This window comes from Stenella coeruleoalba (genome assembly GCF_951394435.1).
Source record: "Stenella coeruleoalba genome assembly, chromosome: 17".
Lineage (NCBI taxonomy): Eukaryota > Metazoa > Chordata > Mammalia > Artiodactyla > Delphinidae > Stenella > Stenella coeruleoalba.
The window spans coordinates 28,559,702-28,580,835 of NC_137163.1; the positions used below are offsets into that span (position 1 = coordinate 28,559,702).

Consider the following 21,134-nt stretch of genomic DNA (forward strand, 5'->3'; position numbering starts at 1 on the left):
TGAAAAAAATAGGGGGCCTTGAAAGCATCAAACAGATCTGTCATGATTGGCAGAGGTGTCTTGGAAGGCTGATGAGGGTGCTGTTTTAACTGATAGCCATGTAACACATAGCTTAGTGAAGAAAAAGGTGGATTAGCCTTTTAAGCAGAAGGCACAGCATGTGCAAAGGTCCTGAAGTGGTTAAAAACATGGTATGTTTAATGAACAGAGAGGTTTAGTCTGGTTGGTGAAGAGGAGAGTCTTTCAAGATGAGAGTAGTTTGGTAGGGAACTTAGATTAGAGGCAGTGGTTAAAGAGATAATTGATAGGACTTCTCAGTTTGTTATAGGCAGCAAGAAGAGGAATCTGATCAGTAACTTAGGCTTGAGACTGAATGTTTCATTATAATTTTAATTATGTAAACAGCCTGGATAAACAGGTTCTATATTATAATTTTTAAAAATCTGTATAAAACCAACTATACACAATTAGTAGCTACTAGGAATAACGTCTATTTTGAAAAGCAGTATATAGAGATCTTGAAGATTGGAGTTTTAATATATTCAATATAAATTATTTTCATTTGTGCTTTTCAGAGTAAAATGGTCTTGACCTCACTTTAAAGAGTTGTATTTTGGGGGAATGCAGGAGACATACAAAAGAGAAATTGTTACAAGAGTCGATAAAGTAATATCTTTTGGAAAATATGTTCTTTACCTTTAGAGTAGCAGCTTCAGATAAAAGTATTAGGCAGTTGGTTACTTTAGCAGCACAGAAGAGAATGAAATTTATTTATTTATTTATTTTTGGCTGCGTTGGGTCTTCCTTGCTGTGTGCGTGCTTTCTCTGGTTGCGGAGAGCAGGGGCTACTCTTCGTTGTGGTGCATGGGCTTCTCATTGCGTTGGCTTCTCGTTGCGGAGCATGGGCTCTAGGCACGCGGGCGTCCGTAGTTGTGGCTCGCAGGCTCAGTAGTTGTGGCGCACAGGCTTCATTGCTCCACGGCATGTGGGAACTTACCGGACCAGGGCTTGAACCCTTGTCCCCTGCATTGGCAGGCGGATTCTTAACCACTGCGCCACCAGGGAAGCCCAGGAGAATGAAATTTACACATCTCTAAGTCAAGTACCTGCAGGAAACACAAAGAGTTTATTGGGAAGCCCCAGGAAACACCAGCTGCAGGAATTTTTCCTAGTCAAAAAAAAGCCTGGTTCTTTCAGTAAAATGACACACTTCCCTACTTCTAGTAGCTTAAGTAAAATAAGGTTTGGTTAGAGAGCAGTAACAAAGAGACTAAGATGAAACCTGATCATGAAATTGAAGTAGTAGTCATGGACTAATTGTTCTTCGTGTTTGCTGAGAATGTGTACTTACAGCAAAATTAACCATAAAAAGACAGACAACAGAATTTGACATGTAAATCCAGGGAGTTTTATGGTTGAGTTGGCTCATACTCATCATGATGTTTTTAACATCAAGCATATTTTAGGGATAAATTTTAAATGATTGTCTTCATAGCTTTAGTTTGTAATTTAGTGTGTAATGATTTTATTGATAGTCTAACTTAATTTTTACATTTTGAATGAAATTCTTCTCTTTGACAATAAACATATAAAATAGGGATAGCACAGATTATATTATTCCCATAAAGGTATTTTTATTAACTTGATTGGTTACTTTTAGGTTGGGAGCTCCGGAATTACATAATTATATGATTGGCAATGTCTTGGATATTTATGTTATAAAATTGGGAATGCAATCAAATCAGGAATTCTAGTTTATAATATTCTAAGGAATTATTTTGTTACTGATATTCTAGGTTTTTTTTTTTCCATTAAACCAGTGATAACATTAGAAGGCCTAGCAAGTGTGCAATATCTTCAGTGAAGACAAGTAAAAGGGGACAGTTAATGTTTGTGTCTAACACCTGTGTATATGCATATATGTATACCATCCTTCCAAATACTATACATGCATATGTAGATACTCTTTCATCAGGTGACTGACTGGCTTACCTACTAGCAAGGCTTGTGTTTGTGTTAGTCCTGATAAATTAAGCTCTGCAGTGGCCTCTTTTTCAACCTGACCATAAATTAGAAAACGCAGATTGGTTGATGACATCAAAGGCTTTAGATCAGGGTCTTGGTGTCTGTCATCTTTTTCCCTCCCCCTCTCCTTTCGGGTTTTCTGTGTATGTGTGTCTGTCTCTTTTCCCTTAAATTCAGTGGTCATTTAGGTTATATAGTGTTCTAGTTCTAGGGAGTGTCCTTAGAATTTATAACAAACATATGTAGCGGCCCTGAGTTTTAGTTACGTGTTACATTTTATTATTCTTACTACTGATGTTCCTTGTAATAGGATTTCTGTAATACAGAATATGGGGCCCTACCTTCAAGGATCTTACAGTCTGGTTGGTGAAATGAGATAGATTGTGAATGGTACAAGATAATAGCACAAACATCAATAGTGCACTTTTAAGACTCATAATATTTAAGAGAAGGTGACCCATAAGTACCTAAAAGTTTCTATTCAGAGCATAGGTCAAAGACTATGTATGTGAAACTAAGTTTTTAGACCCAGTTAATGTCATTTTTTTCTTTTTTCATTAGCATGTTGGCAGATAAACTGAACATGACTCCAGAAGAAGCTGAAAGGTGGATTGTAAATTTGATTAGAAATGCAAGACTGGATGCCAAGATTGATTCTAAATTAGTGAGTATTATGTTATCTGTGCAAAATACTAGATATCAGTTGCTGATTATTTGATACTTTGGGGAGAAGTTTTTATTAGGACATTTATTCTATTAAGAATTTTTGTTTTAATGTATAATAATTTTCTGAAGGCAACAGCAACCTCCTATTTTGTGTTGTTGGATGAATATTGTCATCTCTGTGCATAAAAATATTTGCAACAGACATGTAGGTTGTGATGTCATCCTCATGACTTACCTGAGAAACTTGGTTGTTAACATTACAGGATCAGTTTCCCTCTGTCTCATTGTAGGGTCATGTGGTTATGGGTAACAATGCAGTCTCACCCTATCAGCAAGTGATTGAAAAGACCAAAAGCCTTTCATTTAGAAGCCAGATGTTGGCCATGAATATTGAGAAGAAACTTAATCAGAACAGTAGATCAGAGGTAAGAACCACACATCTTCTCTTCTGTCTGGGATTTAGCAATAATGTAATATAATTGTTATATGGACTTCATTTGAGAACAAATTAATTTTGGTTGTATCTGATTCTGTATTTTTGGGGCTATAAACATTTTATTTAAGAAATTACTAAATGGAAAAGGTTTCTCTTAGATGTATTATGCATTAGTTAAGGCAGCAAAAAAAATTAAGTGTTCCTAGTTTTAACCATAATTGGGTTATTTTTCTTTTACCCTTCCTGTGTGCCTTCATTATCTCATTTCCTCAGTGTTTTTAACACATCATTTTGATACTGGCAGATGATAACTTACATGTGTTATCTCTCAAGTGTTTGAAATTCATTTTCCTTTTATTCAGTAAATCTAAAGAACTACTTCTGTAAAAATGTTGATCTTATATATATTGATTTTATAAAATTTTATTTTATCTGAAAGTCATATTTAATTTTCAGAAAAATATATCCCCCTTTTTGGTAGAAATCCTGCATATTAGATACTAAATGAATTTGTATGGCCTTGTAATTTTGGGATTCCAAACTACCTCTAATGCTCTTTAGTCATTATGATTATGTATAACTGGAGGGTAGGACATTTTTAGGAAACTGTTGAGGCACATTCAAAGATCTCATTTGATTGAAGTTTTAGTATCAGATTTTGTCCTTAGCATAGTCCTTCAGTTGTAAAAGAGAAGGAAGAATTAGGAAATTATTGTCCTTGCCTTTTCCATCCAAGTCCAGAATAACTGAGCCTGAAAAATAACTTTTATGTAATGGTTGTTTCCGTATGCTTAAGGATCAATTTGTATTGATTTTAGTTATAATATTGGTGATATTGTCCTTGTCATACTTTATAATTGGTGAGAAACTGTATCAGATGGTATTTTGGTGTGTTTTGTTGTTGTTCTGAGACACCTCGCATTTAGTAATTGAAGAGGTTGTTAAAATCTTAGAGAATGGTTTGGGAGGAGTATTGCTAAAAAACTTTGCTAGTATCACTTTTTTTTGAAACTGGCTTTTCAGAAAGTATTTCTTTTCACCCTGTTGATTTCTCTTTGTGTATTTTAGGCTCCTAACTGGGCAACTCAGGACTCTGGCTTCTACTGAAGAACTGTACAGAAAAAATGAAAAAACTATAAAAGAAAGGTGAAATAATAAAACCATTATACAAAGGTGAAACATTTTATAAACAATTAACATATTTAGCATAAGTTTTGGAGAATTTGAATAAAATTGGCTATGTTTCATTTATGTCATTATATTTCCTTGTGTATGTAAGTGTGTGATTTTTTTTTAACTTTTTATTTTGGAATAATTATAGATTCACAGGAAGTTGCAGAAATAGTACAGAGAGGTCCTATGCAGCCTTAATCTAGTTTCTCCCAATTTTTTCCTCATGTGTTACTATAATACAGTATCAAAACCAGGGTATTGACATTGGTACAATGGTGTGAATAGCTCTGTACCATTTTATCACTTTTTTGGTAACCATCGCTGCAGTCAAGATACAGAGCTATCATCATCATGAAGATCTCCCTCATGCTACCCCTTTGGAGTCACACCTACTCCAACCAGCCCTAACCTCTGGCAACCACTCGTCTGTTCTCTGTCTCTATAATTTTGTCATGAGAATGTTACAGCAATGGAATTATACAATATGTGACTTTTTTGAGATTAGCTTTTTCTACTCATAATGCCCTTGAGATCTCTTTATCCAAGTTACCATATATATCAGTAGTTTGTGTTTTTTTTATTGCTAAGTTGTATTCCATGGCATTGATGTACCAGATTGTTTAACCATGTACCTATTTTAGGATATTTTGGTGGTTTCCAGTTTGGGGCTATTAACAAATAAGGCTGCTATTTCTTAATTCCTTAAAGTGACTCTTTAGTCACTCACTAGGCAGCTACAGAGACTTAAATAGGAATATAAGTTGAATTTTATAAATACCTCCTTGAATATTTTGTGCATGTGCGCACATGCACACACACAAACACAGAGTTAAATAGACACCTAAGATATTCAAGAAGTATATAAAGCCCTGGTTGGGTCTCCTTTACCTAGAAGTGGTTTGATGTTTCATTTTGATTGTTGAACTAAAACCCAGTCACAACAGAAGTTTCTGTTTCTGCTCTCAACAAATGGTACAAAGATAAAAGATACATGCATACTGTTCTTTTATTTGACACCTGGTCAGGCCACCCTCAACATACAGTTAAATTTGGAGAATACAGGCCAGATTTGGCCCTTGTGCTGTGGTTTGTGGTATTGGTTCTTCTAAACTGTAATCCAAAGGTGTTGAAGCTAGGAGGATTCCTGGTCAAGGTAAGCCAAATGCTAATTTTTGATTCATCTATAACCAGTGTTGTGAAAATGCCAAGTTTAGAGGATCACTTGTAATACAAAATGATCAAGGTTCATAGAGAAAGTACCATAAAGTGGCATATCAGTAACTAGATAGAAGCAGACCCTCATTACCTCATGTGTAGGAGCTAATTCCATGGCTCAAAAGTACAGAGCTATAAGAAATGGAGCAGTAGTTATATAAAGTTGCATGTATTACTCAGGCTATGTAGAAATGGGAAGAATGTTTAAGATGCTTATGTTTCCATCCTCACCAGTGACCCAAGGGCAAAACATTCTTAAAGGCATCATTAATATTCACTTTTTATCTTAAGATAGCTCAACCAAGCCATGTTAATAGCAAAGATTTCTAGGTGATTATATCACTAGCAATTAAAAGCAAGTCTGACAGTTATTTAATACGTCTTAGTGGACCTGTAAAAACTGCAGGGAGGAAAGATAGTATGTGACTATTAAGCATTTACTATGTGTCAGGCATTTTTACACCTATATATCTAAATAACCCTAAGGAAAAGAAAAGGAATCTAACATTTGAGTGCCTCACTTATGCCTGGAAACACTGAAATTTTTGTGCAAATATTTATATATTGTTGATGAGGAAATATACACAGATGGTTACTCAGGGTCATACCTAGTAAATGTTAAAGGAAGGAATTGAAAACAGGCTTTTTCAGTTATGTCACACTGTCTCTCCTTACATCATTATTGCTTTATAAATCCTTCCAGACTAAGTTTACATAGGGTTATGGGATGTATGTTTAGTAGGTTGTAAATGAGAATCTTGATCCACAAAACCATTTAAGTCTCTTGGCACTATTATCTTCAAATGAGAGCAATAGGGTGTTTAGTTTAGTTTTGTTTTTTAAGCCAGTATAATCATCTCATGCTATTGGCCTCACAAAAGAACCTGTTGGAACATACAAAACTTTAATGAATATCTCTGATTTTTTTTTTCTATTTATGTACCACTCCTTCAAGATTATACATTATATGAATAGTTAATGTTCACATTTTCTACCACTTTTTGCTTTTCAAATATTGCTGCCCTTTGAAGAAAGATGATGCCACTATGGATTACCAGTATCAATCAGAAAAATAATAAAACTGTATATAACTAATGGCCATTTTTACACATTACCAAACTTTGTTCATTGTTGAAGTGCACATTTGAGGTTTGCATAAAAACAAATTACTTGGTTCTGGATTTAACCTTAAGTTTTGATAACAGGCAAACTGTCCCACTAAGATGTTGAGCACAAATTACATACTGATTAATTTTTTTGTGCTCTTTATTTTTTTCCATTCAATAATAGACCCTTCTATGTGTCAGCAGTTTTTACAGGCACTGGGAACACGTCAGAGAAAAAGAGTTCATGAAGCTTAAATAGTTGCTTGTGTATCTTTTTTTAAAGTAACTATATATTCACAAGCAGTGTGTTTATGCTTTTTAACATATGAAATATACAAAAGAATATATATAAATAATATCTCCAGTTTAAAGAAAAATAAAATACCCATTTACCAGTGTCTCCTACCTACTACTCAGCTTAAGAAATTGAATGGTTCTAGTAACTTTGAAGAGCTTGTGAGCCCCTCACTAATTGTATTTTCCTCTTTGCCCCTGAGAAGTAACCATTACCATGACCTTTGTGTTAATTTCTTTATATGTACATCCCTAGCAAAAATGCCTGGTTTTGCATGTTTTTGACATGTATTTAATTGAAATCATGCTTTGTATTCTGTGGCTTGCTTTGTAAACACCGAAACTTATCCATATTGATTTATTCATGTTGCTGTATTCAGCTGTAGTCTATTCTTTTTCACTGCTTTGTAATATTCCATTGTCTGAATATACCATAATTAATTCATTCAAGGATTGATGAACACAGGGTGTTTCCAGCTTCTTATCTGGAGTTTTTGGAACCAGCCTGACAGTCATGTGCCTGTTAACTGGAATGTTAAATCCATTCATTTTATTATGATTACTAACATATATGGGTTTATTTCTACCATCTTATTATAAGCTTTCTATATGTTCCACTTTGTCTTTTTTCCACTCTATTTCTTGCCTTCTTATGGTTCCATTTTTCTTTGATCTTCTACTAGTTGGGTAGCTAAACATTCTATTTTTATAGTGGTCACCCGAGAAATTTTAACTTGTATTTTTTAACTTAATGTCTTAAAATTAATATCTTTGCCCCCTGCCAACAACATGAAGAAAGCTTCGACTGCAGTCATCTTTCTCTCAGCTTGTTATTTGTGTCCATAGTCTGTCCTTTTCATTGTAACCGCATAAATAAGACATTATTTTGTACAGTAGTACCCTTTTTCTTGTTCATTCTTTTTGTAATTACATTTTTTTCCCCTCAGGTTGCTTTTAGCATTTCCTTTTCATTGGTGTTCTACAGTTTTACAATGAGATGTCTAAGTGAATTTTCTTCTATTTATACTGAAAAGTTTTCACTGGGCCTCCTGATGCTGAAAATGGCTTTTGTGTTGCATTAGTTCTGGAAAATTATCTCTTTGGGTATTTCCTTTTCTTGGGTCCTCAAGTTTTTGAGTTCTCACTCCAGAAGAACCTCCCTCCCTTTCATATTTTTTTACCTCTGTCATCTGTGCTGCATTGCTTTTTGGGTAATTTCTTCAGATCTGTTTTCTAATTCATAACAACCTCTTCAACTGTGTCTAATTTGCTGTTAAACATCCATTCAGTTTCTTATTTCAGTTATTTTCTGCATCTTTGGTAGTCTCTTATCGTACTTTCAATGCCCACTTGTATTCTTTACATTTATTTTATATTTTATGTTTTGAATCTATTTCTCTGCCACTACTCTTGCCCAAGCTAGCATCTGTCACTTAATGAACACAATAACTTCTGAGTTACTCTCCCTGTAACTATTCTTGACACCCCCCCAATCCCACCCGTTTTCCATATTATAGAGTTCGAGTAATTTTTTCAAATTTAAATCTGAGTGTTTTTCTTCACTGAAATTCTTCAGTGGCTCCCCATTGTTAGCCTGAAGACTGAATCCTTAACCTGGCTCTCATTATCTGGCATCTGCTTGCTGCATCAGCCTCATTCATTATATGCCAGCCTCAAGCCCTACTGACCTCAGTCCTTAAAGCAGTAGCTTCAAGCTATTTTGACTGCTGCAGAGTAAGGAAAACATTTTACATCATGACCCAATACTATAAAAATAAACATATTTGATGCAAAAGTTTTATAAAACAATACCCACCTTTTTGATATGTGGTGATCTCTTTTTATTCTGTTCTGTTCTATTGCTTTCATAATCTACTGTTTGATATTAATTCACATTTGAAAAATACTTCTCTAAAGAACAACAGTCCTTCCCTATGCTTTAATGTTTGTAATGCTGTTCCCTCTGCTTGGGAATAAATTTTCTCTGCTTCCACTTCCCACTTCCCAGAAGCACACGTGTACTTTTTTTGTTGTTTTTTAATATTCATTCATTTATTGATTTGGCTGTATCAGGTCTTAGTTGCAGCGCGCAGGCTCTTCGTTACGGTGCGCGGGCTTCTCTCTAGTTGTGGCACGCAGGCTCAGTTGCCCCGCGGCATGTGGGATCTTAGTTCCCTGACCAGGGATTGAACCCGAGTCCCCTGCATTGGAAGGCAGATTCTTAACCATTGGACCACCAGGGAAGTCCCCACACATGTGTACTTTTAGTTTATGTTTTATTTTTCCTCCAGGACTCAACTCACATCAAAGAAAACTTGACATTTCCTTTCTCAAGGAAGATTTTCCTTACCCGCAGACTAGGCTAGATTCTTCTGTCACAATCTCGGTCTCATTTGTATTATTTACCCCACTATAATTATATTTAATATTTTATAATTAATTGGTTCATTTCTGTCTTAGGCTGTCATTTTCATTTGTTTATGGATAATACGTGTCTTTTTCATTGCTGAATCCCTAATGCCTGGCTTATAGTAGGCCCTTGATAAATTATTGAATGAATGAATGAGTCTTGTTCAGAATTGTACAGTGGAAAAAATGTGGACTTAGAGGGGGAAAGGTTGATAAATGTACCTGTTCAAAAACTTTTAAAGACTTCCACAGCCCTTCTTTCCATGAATTTAGAGTTGATGTCTGAGACACACAAACATAATACAATTTGGTAAGTACTATTGTATGTGGAAACACTTAGACTGATGAATTGTTGTTATAGGATACGTTTTTATTTTATGGTTAAGGTTAGTTGAAAAGTTGTTAAAATCAACATGATAACTGCAATTTAAGAAAAGTTTCCAAACTTGTCTTTCTCTGGGTCTTGGCTCTTTCTTGGTAATGATAGAAGGAAAATAGAGGCAGATATTCTAATGATCTCAGATGTTTTCCTTCCTCTCTACTTCCCAGTAGTCAGGAAAACAGCTGAACAACATATAAAACTATTGACTTCTAAAATCACAATATTCTGAACTCAGAATTCTGTTTGTCAGCCTACTGTTGATCCCCACATCTAACCACTGTTTTGTTTTCCATCTGGTAGATGTGTGAACAAAGGAAGAGGTACAGGTATCCTCAAAAATCCTGAAGCATCTTGAAGAGGTCACTTGGGAAGAAACCTTTTTGTTCTAGTATCACTGCTAACACTGGAGCAGTTGAAGCCCTAAATCAGATTTACCTCAGCAGTAGACGTCAGTAGTAAAATACTGAGTAGTAACAACCATCAGTAAGAGAAGTAACCAAGGTCAGGTCCAAACTATCTGCTAGAGTGAAATGTTTAAAACTTTCAATGAGTCTTTAATTAGACTCTTAGAAAATGGCCTGCTGTTAAACTGTTTTAAGTGTTTTCCATGCATAATTTACTCCCATGCATTTTAATTCTCTCAGAGAACAAGCCATCCTCTGGAAAAGTGTTAACTTGCTGGAGAGGTAGCACAAACACTGTTAAGTTTTGTTAATTTTTCATCTCATGTATTTAATAAACTGTTGAATTATTAGAATCTGCAAGAAATAACATTAATCTAAGGCATCTCCTGTTTTGGTTCTAAAACTGATTCTTGTGCTGACTTCCATTTAGTCTGCTGAGATTGGGAAAACAATGCCAGACTGATTCATTTAGTTTTTAAGTATTGTGAGGACAATTGAGGAGAAGTTGACATTTTGAACTGGGAGACAGCATGGGTACTTAGGCACAATTCCAGGTAAATAAACGAAGTATTGCTTATGTGCATGTGTAAGTCTGATGGCTTAAACGTATACATCGAAGATTCCATGTGGATCTAGACAGCAGCTGTTTTGAGGACCCAGAGGTATGGCTTATGTGCACAATGGCATGGAAAAAGCAATTGGATCGCAGAAACACTTTCATTTAATCAGGACTTGAAATCTGGTGCTCTTCTGAGGGAATAAAATATAGTATTGGATTGCTTTTATTTGTGGACCTTTTTTTTTCTTGCCTTCTACATTGCCCTTTAAGCATAATAACCATAATTTCTTCATCTTTGTACTCCCCAAACAGTAGGCATAATAGTAGATGCTTAGATATTTACTCCACTACCTATCTGTTTATTCAGGTACACAGGTGATGTTTGGTAAATATTAAAGCAGCAGTCTAGCAGAGAGGGCATTGCTGTGATTCCCTCTGGTTTCCTCAACTTAGGGAGTATGCAGCTTTTCATTTTATTTTAAAGACAAATGGTTTGCATAGAGAGGAAGCACTGATTAGTTGTGTCTTTGTTCAGTTGGCTAATTAGGACAGAGCTGTTGGACCTTCTGTGCATAAGCCAGTTAGTGTTTCTCCACTCCTAGCCACAGATTTGCACCTTGAAACTTTGCCAGCTGTTTCCTAAGTGCATGCTATGAGATGCCAGGAGACCAGAAAACAGTGCACGTAGATCTGCTTAAAATCATCACAACTTTTAAAAACAAAGCAAACAAAGCATAAAGCATGAATCCCATAATGGCAAATCAGAAGCTTTATCTTTGTATATTGAAAGGTCAGTAAATCGGTGTTATATGTGCTGCTGTCATTGTAAACACTACGTTGAGAGGGACAAAACTTAAGAAGCTATGACAGGTATTGGAACTTTTGTTATCATTCTTACTTAAAATTTTAAATTTCTGCTGGTGAGTTAGAATAACCAGGCCTAGAAAATACTGGGCAGACTGTGGATGGTTTCCTTGATTCAGAAATCATCCAGAGTTCTACATGATCAGTATGTTTTAATAGATGACATAATTAGAGAACATTCTTGGTTGTCTAGGCATAACTAGACACAGTTATGGGACTTTGGGCCTTGTTCTTTGAAGATTTGTAGGACTCAAATGCGGTTTCACAGTCAGTAATAATGCCTCATATTTGCTTCATTTTCACTTTTTGTTAACATTCATCTGTAATGATTTACATCGTCTCAAATGAGTCTCAAAACAGTCTTGTAACTTGGACATTATTGTTCAGGTTTATCATTTGATCACCTGGCAGCCTTTTCTTATCTGACCATTAGTGACTTAAGGAACTCTGGGAAGAACAGTTGACTATATAGTTTAAAAAAAAAAAGTCCCATACTGACAAAATTTTTTCTTATAAGATGCTATTACATTCTCTTATTAGAAAACAGAATGAAATTTAAGTTCATCATTCATCAGAGTTAAAAACAATACTAAAACAGTTTGCTCCCTTCTAGAGCATCTAAAGAAAAAATGAGAGAATTCCCTTTGGCATCTCTGGATATTTGAATAGACAACAAGGAAGAACTGTAGCTTTTTTTTCCTTTTTCTTTTTCTTTTTTTCAGCTAAATTATCCTAAGAACACTCTGCTCCGACATAGGAATGCCAGTGGAATAGGAGATGGTAACACAAGATGCACCAGGAGACTCGAGGTTTTGTGTGTTTGAAACTTATATTCTACTATAATGACTAAATTGTAGAGAAGCAAAACTAATGTGTGTGTGTTTTTTTTTAATTTACCCAATGTTTTTTGGGTTTTGTCTTCTAGGAGCAGACAAACTTCTTTTGTTTTTTGTTTGCTTGTTTGTTTTTAAAAGTTCACTCTTAAATTTTATAAAACAATGTAAGACAAGGAAAATTAAAAAGTTGTCCTACATTAGAACAATATATTTGCTCAAAATAGAAATGCCAAAGACATATAAAGGTATAAAGTGGTATGCAGTGTTTTTTCACATAATTTATTTACATTGGTAAGACTTTTTTGTCTTTCAACTTTTAATTTCACTATAAACAAAAGTGAAGTAAATACACTTCACTGAATTTATCAACTGAATACTAGATGGGGCCTCAGTATTTAAAAGAGCGTAACTCTCTTTTTAATTCAAGAATAATTATGCTGGGTTCTTATGTATGACTGGACAAAAAAACATGCGGTTGTATGTTTTGGCATATGTTCTTCCAGATTTTTCAGTGATAGTCATGATAACCAACAAAGGAAATTTAGATTGGAAGGCCTTTTTCTGTACAAGATTCTAATAATCACCCTAAAAATAATTCCAGCACCTATTGGTTACTTTTACTTGAAGTCCTTCAGTATGACATAGAATCAATGACATTAAGTGGTGGAGAATAGGGATGTGGAATTAAGAAGAATTAACTTTTGGAACAGATACCTGTACAATACCATGCTCCTTTCCAGCTACACTGTTGTTACCAGAAAAAGATTTGGGTAAGTAATTATGAAATTAGTAAAAATATAATGTTTTTATAGCAGACTTTTTTTTCTATCAAGCTTTTTCCCCCTATCATTCATGTTTAAAGCTTTCCCAAGCAAGCAGAATGAAAATTGTAAATCTTAGCTTTAACGTATATTATTACCATAAAGGAAAGGAATCTGTACACACATACACAAACACACACACACGTAGAACAGCGATGTGGGTGTTGTGCAATCAACAAAACTTGTGCAATAATTAAAGAATTTTTAAACTGAAGATTAAATTGGAATGTTGTTATAAACATAAGGGAAATGGCCAACATTTTTCGTTGTATCAAAAGAAAACTCATTTCTAAAAATAAGCACCCTCTTTGTGATGACCCTTTAAAATAGTTTTAAGTGATTCCATTCACAGATGAGCTTTTGGGTCTGCAGCCCGTTGCTGTAAGTGGTTTGCTCTTTGATCCTGTAGCCTTTAATCAGGTGTGTATAGAGAAGAAGAAAGCACTGGCATGGCGATATCACCCTCCAGACACTGCATCTCTCTGAAAGTGAACATGCCATGACTAAAACAGCCTGCTGGGTCCTGAAAGGTTTCCTTTGGTGTATGAATTTAAGAAAACATTGCTAAGCTTTATTTTACCAAATTGAGGCAAACATGGACCTTTCTAAAGTTACCAAATTTAAAAATCACCTTTACCAAAAAGAGAAAGAAAAGTGTTTTTATCTTCCATGTTTCATTTTAAGTTCCCAGAAATTAGAATTAAATAAAAGGATTGAGAATGTTACCTAGTCTTAACTCTTGACCTTCAGTGTTCAATTCCTTTGCAATGCAAAACTGATTTGGTGTAATCCTTTTTTTTTTTTTTTTTTTACTTAGAGTGTCTTGGATAGTGCCGTCAGAAATGCAAAAACCAAGAAATTATTCTTTTTATTCCACTTCCCACCCCACTCAGATCCACACTTCTTATCACTACTGATTCTGTTGTTTAGATACCAGACCTTCATCCTTTCTTCCAGGTCCTTTTTCTCTTCCTATGGAAACAGTTTTTTCCCTGATAACTTAGTGACTTAAGAACTAGGTTTGAGTTCTTCTTTACCAGACATAAATTGTTATAATTTGGCCTTGGACAAGTTACTTAACCTCTCTAAAGACTTTTTCCAATACATATTTCATAGGGTTATGGGGTTAAATGAAGCAATTCATGCACAGTAATTAACACAGTGCCTGCCCTCAGTAGCTGTTAGCAAGCACTCACTATTTCCCTGTTTGCCCTTCCCCTCCTTGCTTCCCTCACCTGCTCTCCTCACCCTCCTTTATCCTTCTCCCTCCCTGCCCGTTCGTCCTCTTCCTCCCCCAATTTGAGTGAATGCTTGGCACAGGGTAACTACTCAATGAAGTGGTAGTTTTCATTGTTATGAAACTACATTCTCCTCTCCAAGAAGCAAGCCCTCATTATTTCTCTTCTGGAACACTGAATTTAGTTAATTGGTCCACATGCCCTATTTATTTATGTCCTTCACAATAAAGTTCTGTATCCATTGATTTAAACTTCTAAAATTCAGTTTTTAAATAAAATCATGTGAAATAAATTCAGGACCATGAAATTATTGCAAAAACCACTGTTAATAACTTAACGCTTTTGCTTTCTGTTCATATCCTGTCTTCATGTAGATGCTCCATACAATTGCTATCTTCATATAGACTTATTCTGAGGATTTTTAAATTACTCTGAGAACATGTATAAAGTTTTACTTAAAGACACTTTACCATGTGCCAGGCACTGTGATTTAAGTGCTTTACATACATTATCTTATTTAATTCTCAGTAACCCATGAGACGTTTAGTATTATTGCCATCCATTTTACAGGGAAGGAAGTAAACACAGAGAGTCATTCTCAGGGTCATACAGCTATAAATGGTATAGAAGGATTTGAACCCAGATGCTCTGATTCCAGAGCCTATGCCCCTAAACACTAGTCTATACTGCCACGCTGCTTCCAGAAATAATTAAATAATTTAATAAAGTGCATCCTTAGCCTAGTATTTTCTGAGTACTTGAGTTATAATGAAGAACACTTCCTGGAAATTAACTTTTAAAAGGAAAAAATTATTTTCTAATAAAACTGAAAGATAAATCTGAAAATAAACCTTATGTTGACTTTTCATATTTTTCATGGCTAGTCCATAAGGTTTTCTCATTCACTAATTGTCTGAAAAAAGGGAATATGTCTGAAGGATGGCATCTGTTGAAGAGACAAAATCATGACCTATGAGAAATAGTTGAAGAATCTGGAGGTATTTAGCCTTAGGAAGACCCAGGGGGGATGAAAACTTTTCAAATATTTGAAGAGCTTGCATGTGAAGGAAAGATTAGACATACTCTGTGTGGCCCAAGAGGATAGAATTAGAACCACTTGTTGGAAGCAATTAGATGAGAGCTTTCTAACAATTAGAGCTATTGCACCATTGAAAATCCCATTCTGAAATACAGTGATAAGACCTTTACCAATCACAGTTTATTTCTACTCATTTTCTAGCTCACACTTTCAGGAAAAGGAAAGGCAGCTCATTTTTTGCAAGAACCCTCAGAGAAGTGTGCTCACTTGGCACATTAAAGTGTGCTCACTTGGCACATTAAAAAATTGGAATTTCATAAAACCAGAAACCTCCTAATCCCACAATCTAGGGACAATAATTTGGTATATTAATAGCATCTTTTTTTGTGATTGTAAAATGAATATCGTAGAAAATTTAAATACAGAAAAGCATAAAGAAATACAAATATAGGAAAAAGACAGAAGTAAAAACAATTCCATAATCTACATAATCACTTTTATTTTTCTTCTAGTCCTTTATTTTGCTATTTTTATGTTAAATTTAAATTATAATTTTTAATGAGAGTTACGCTTTACAAATTTTTGTAGGCCATTCTTTTCACATAGCCTTATATTATAGACATTGCCTCATTTTTTTAATATTTCAAGTATGTAATTGTTAATGGAGACTTACGGCTCTATCTTATGAATGTACTGTGATATATTTAACCAGTTTCCTATCACAAATAATTATGTATGCAGTGGTTTGTTAGCATAGTGATGTTGCAATGAATATCTTTGTATATTATTAATTATCCAAATGCTAATTGTGCTCTTAAGTTAGATTTCTAGGAGAGGAATTAATTCCTCCAAGGTTCTTGATATTTCTGACCAAACTGACCTCTGAAAACCATGTATCACTTTACTTTCTCACTATCAGTAAGTTATATTAGACTTCTTAAAATAAACTTTTATTAAATTATAGTTGTAGATTATGCAGGAAATTTTAATTTCTTTAAATAAAATTAATAATCCATATTGATTTCATATGACTAATGACCAATTACAATTTTTCTTTAACATAATTCATATTTTCCCCCATTTTTCAGCTGTATTTTTTTTTTCATTTTAACATCTTTATTGGAGTATAATTGCTTTACAATGGTATGTTAGTTTCAGCTTCACAACAAAATGAATCAGTTATATATATACATATGTTCCCATATCTCTTCCCGCTTGCGTCTCCCTCCCTCCCACCCTCCCTATCCCACCCCTCCAGGCGGTCACAAAGCACCAAGCTGATCTCCCTGTGCTATGCGGCTGCTTCCCACTAGCTATCTACCTTACGTTTGGTAGTGTATATATGTCCATGCCTCTCTCTCGCTTTGTCACAGTTTACCCTTCCCCTTCCCCATAGCCTCAAGTCCATTCTCTAGTAAATCTGTGTCTTTATTCCTGTTTCACCCCTAGGTTTTTCATGACATTTTTTTTTCTTAAATTCCATATATATGTGTTAGCATACGGTATTTGTCTCTCTCTTTCTGACTTACTTCACTCTGTATGACAGACTCTAGGTCTATCCACCTCATTACAAATAGCTCAATTTCGTTTCTTTTTATGGCTGAGTAATATTCCATTGTATATATGTGCCACATCTTCTTTATCCATTCATCCGATGATGGACACTTAGGTTGTTTCCATCTCTGGGCTATTGTAAATAGAGCTGCAATGAACATTTTGGTACATGACTCTTTTTGAATTATGATTTTCTCAGGGTATATGCCCAGTACTGGGATTGCTGGATCATATGGTAGTTCTATTTGTAGTTTTTTAAGGAACCTCCATACTGTTCTCCACAGTGGCTGTATCAATTTACATTCCCACCAACAGTGTAAGAGGGTTCCCTTTTCTCCACACCCTCTCCAGCATTTATTGTTTCTAGATTTTTTGATGATGGCCATTCTGACTGGTGTGAGATGATATCTCATTGTAGTTTTGATTTGCATTTCTCTAATGATTAGTGATGTTGAGCATTCTTTCATGTGTTTGTTGGCAGTCTGTATATCTTCTTTGGAGAAATGTCTGTTTAGGTCTTCTGCCCATTTTGGGATTGGGTTGTTTGTTTTTTTGTTATTGAGCTGCATGAGCTGCTTATAAACCTTGGAGATTAATCCTTTGTCAATTGATTCATTTGCAAATATTTTCTCCCATTCTGAGGGTTGTCTTTTGGTCTTCTTTATGGTTTCCTTTGCTGCGCAAAAGCTTTGAAGTTTCATTAGGTCCCATTTGTTTATTCTTGTTTTTATATCCATTTCTCTAGGAGGTGGGTCAAAAAGGACCTTGCTGTGATTTATGTCATAGAGTGTCCTGCCTATGTTTTCCTCTAAGAGTTTGATAGTTTCTGGCCTTATATTTAGGTCTTTAATCCATTTTGAGCTTATTTTTGTGTATGGTGTTAGGGAGTGATCTAATCTCATTCTTTTACATGTAGCTGTCCAGTTTTCCCAGCACCACTTATTGAAGAGGCTGTCCTTTCTCACTGTACTTTCAGCTGTATTTTAAGAATTTATTCATAGGAACACTATACATCAAAGACATTAAAACTATCATGTGTTTTGTTTTGTCTTGAATGTATTTATGTATTTTTAACACTCAGAAGTTTTAATTTGTAAGTGATCATACTTCTCAGTATTTGTGATTTCTTCCATTGCTATTACGCTTTTAAAAATCCTTTACATCAGTCCTTCCAAGTTAGACACCTTGTATCAGTAACAGTTCAGAGAAGCAGAACCACTAGGAGATAGACACACACACACACACACACACACACACACACACACACACACACACAGGTTTGTTCTTATGCAATTGTAGGAACTGGTTAAGTAGTGTCTGCAAGGTTGCTTGTCTTTGATGCTGTAGCTTGAAGTTCAAAGGGCAAGCAATTGGGAAGGAAAGATGGAGGTAAAGTGGGAAGAGCAAGGACAAGGTGGAACCACAAGCATGAGCTGGGCCCCACAGGGATGGAGTAACACCAGTGCCTGTTCTTGTTGCCTCTGCCCTTGGTGTTATGGCATGTGTGTCTGCCTTTGGTCATGGGTCCATATACATACCTAGTCCAGGAGTTAGAGCAACTGAAAGAGGATCTAGGGGAAGGCAGAGGATTGTATGTAGGCCTGGCTGCTACATCACACCAAGAGATGAAACTGCAGATCAGTGACAATGTGTACAAGGTACAAAATGCCTGCTGCCTTGCTCCCACTCCAAACCTCCCATAAAAATCTCTCTCGTTCACTCTTATGAGAAATAGAAAGTAACAAAAGAGAGTTGACACATGACAAAGCACCCCACACCTAAATTTTTTCTAGTTTTATTAAATTAACTTGGAAAGAAATGATATCTGCAAAATTAGCCTGTCCATTCAGGACCATGGTATGATTCTGTGTGAGGAAAGTGCCATAATTTGGTCATATGAACCCTACATAATTTCTCTTACAGTTATTTTGTATTTCTTGTTTTAAGAGCAAATGGAATTCGTTCCAATTACTTTTAGCTAATTGAAAAGAAAGTTATTACTTTTAGCTATTACTTTTCTATTCTGCTACTTTGCTGAAAACCTGTTAATTTTAGAGCTTTGTTAAGTTGATTTTCACTAGTTTTCTAAGCATGTAATTGTATTATCTACAAACCATAGCATTAATCCTTCTTTCTATCATCTCATTGTTTTGGAATTACTAATAGGTGCAGTGTTAACCAATAGTGATGATAGTGGGTATCCATTCAGTTTCCTGATTTTACCAGATGTTTTAAAAACCTTGAACAGCTACTTCTGTTTTTGCTTGTTTGGTCATTTCTAAAATCAGGAATCTCTGTGAATGCCATTTGACGTCTACTGGCATATGGGGTAGAATACATTAATAAATTTCTCAAAAGTGGAATATCTGCATTCCTGGAATAAACCCTGCATTGTGCTGGTGAAAGATTTACTTTTTAATGTACTTTTGAAATGTGTTGCTAATAATTTATTCTTTAAAGTCAGTATTTCTAAGTGAAATTGATTCAGTTCTTTATCTGGTCTCAGTTTCCGAGTTATGCTAATTTCATAAAATTAACTCAGTAGCTTTACTTCCAAACTGTGTGGCAGTTTGGTTTTTGAAAATATGAAAGACCTTGCCAGTAAAACTGGTACCAGGCATTTTTGTGGTAGTTTTTAAAAATTAACTTTTTATTTGAGGTAAAACATACATATGGTAGAGTGCACAAGCGTAATGAAATTTTAGATACAGATAGACACACATACACACCTCTGTAAACAGCACCTAAATCCAGATATAAATCATTTCCAACACCCTAGTCAAAATTCCTACAAAGCTAATTACTATTCTGACTTGAAAATACTTTTTATTCCCATTTTTTTCTTATGGGAGTAGTTCCAGTGAACACATGCCCTCCTCCTTCACCACTGTATTAGTTTGCTAAAGCTGCTCTAACAAAATAAGACTAGTTTGCTTAACCAACAGAAATTAATTTTCTCACAGTTCGGGGGACTAGACATCCAAAATCAAGGCATCAGTATGTTTGGTTTCTGCTGAGACTTGTCTCCTTGATTTGCAGATGTTCTCCTTCTTACTGTGTCTTCACATGGTCTTTCCTCTGTGAGTGCACATCGCTGGTGTCTCTTGGTATGTCCAAATTTCCTCTTATGAGGACATAAATCAGATTGGATTAGGTCCCATCCTAAGGTCCTTATTTTAATTTAATCATATTTAAAGGCCTTATCTCTAAATACTGTCTGCTGGGGGCTAAGCCTTTAACATAAGAATTTGGGGGGAAGCACAGTTCAGTCCATAAGAGCCACCTAACAATTTCTAAGACCTTCACTGTATTTGGGGAGTTTCCCACTTCAGTAGTATACACTTTAGAAGCTAGAATCCAGAAACTCATTTTTCAAGCAGGTGCCAGGTCTTCTGCAAACACCTATGATTATACTGCACAGCTTAAGGAGATGGTATTCACATAACTCCATTGAGAATGATTCTTCACAGTTTTGCCGTGTTCAACTTCTTTATCATATGACTTAGGCCGATTATTTTCCAACATTTTGAAACTACTGTCACAAAGGAGCTGGTATCTCAGAAATCAATTCCAGTGCTGATGAGAGCAGGGCCATGAAACTTCCAGAGACAGAGAATCTAGTGACAATGCCCACTGCCCAGTGTGTGCAGCTGCAGTATGTACCTTGAAACTACTGAAGTGGCAGTTCCACAGGGACCATCCAGCAGAGTAACTTGGGCATCATTTCTGTCTGTATGGTTTCCATGTTGGAATAGCTGATTTTAATAGAGATTCAGTGACCACATAATATACTTTACAAAATTGATTTTTTGCTTGAGCTCTTTTCAAGTTGATTCTTTTGCTTGCAACTAAGCCCTACTGGATACATTAGTTTATTCAGGGTTTTTGCTTTTTAGAAAACAGAAGGGTTTCTTGGTGTGTGTTTGTAAAATATAGCACATATCCAAGCAAGAAGAAGAATATAAAAGTGTATATGTGCAGTTTAAAAATAATAACAGATTTCTATGAACTCATTACTCAGGTCAAGAAATAGACCATTGTCTTTACATGTTCCTGCCGTTTGTACCTCTCCCCATTTTGACATTTGTGTCAACCATCCCCTTGCTTTTCTTT

At 35.2% G+C, this 21,134-nt stretch overlaps 1 protein-coding gene across 2 annotated transcripts in view; it reads left to right on the forward strand.

The window, feature by feature from the left end:
- EIF3E (eukaryotic translation initiation factor 3 subunit E) overlaps window positions 1-12,235 on the forward strand; it is a 58,762-nt gene extending 46,527 nt beyond the window's left edge. The window contains exons 11-14 of one of the 2 annotated variants that reach the window (XR_013824746.1): window positions 2,587-2,689; window positions 2,982-3,116; window positions 4,196-4,300; window positions 10,007-12,235. Coding sequence is in view for 1 of the 2 variants with exons in the window: in XM_079902469.1 (XP_079758595.1) it covers window positions 2,587-2,689; window positions 2,982-3,116; window positions 4,196-4,234 (277 nt within the window). In the remaining variant the exon portion in view is untranslated. The other variant, XM_079902469.1, reaches the window with a different exon arrangement.
- The last annotated feature ends 8,899 nt before the right edge of the window (window positions 12,236-21,134 follow it).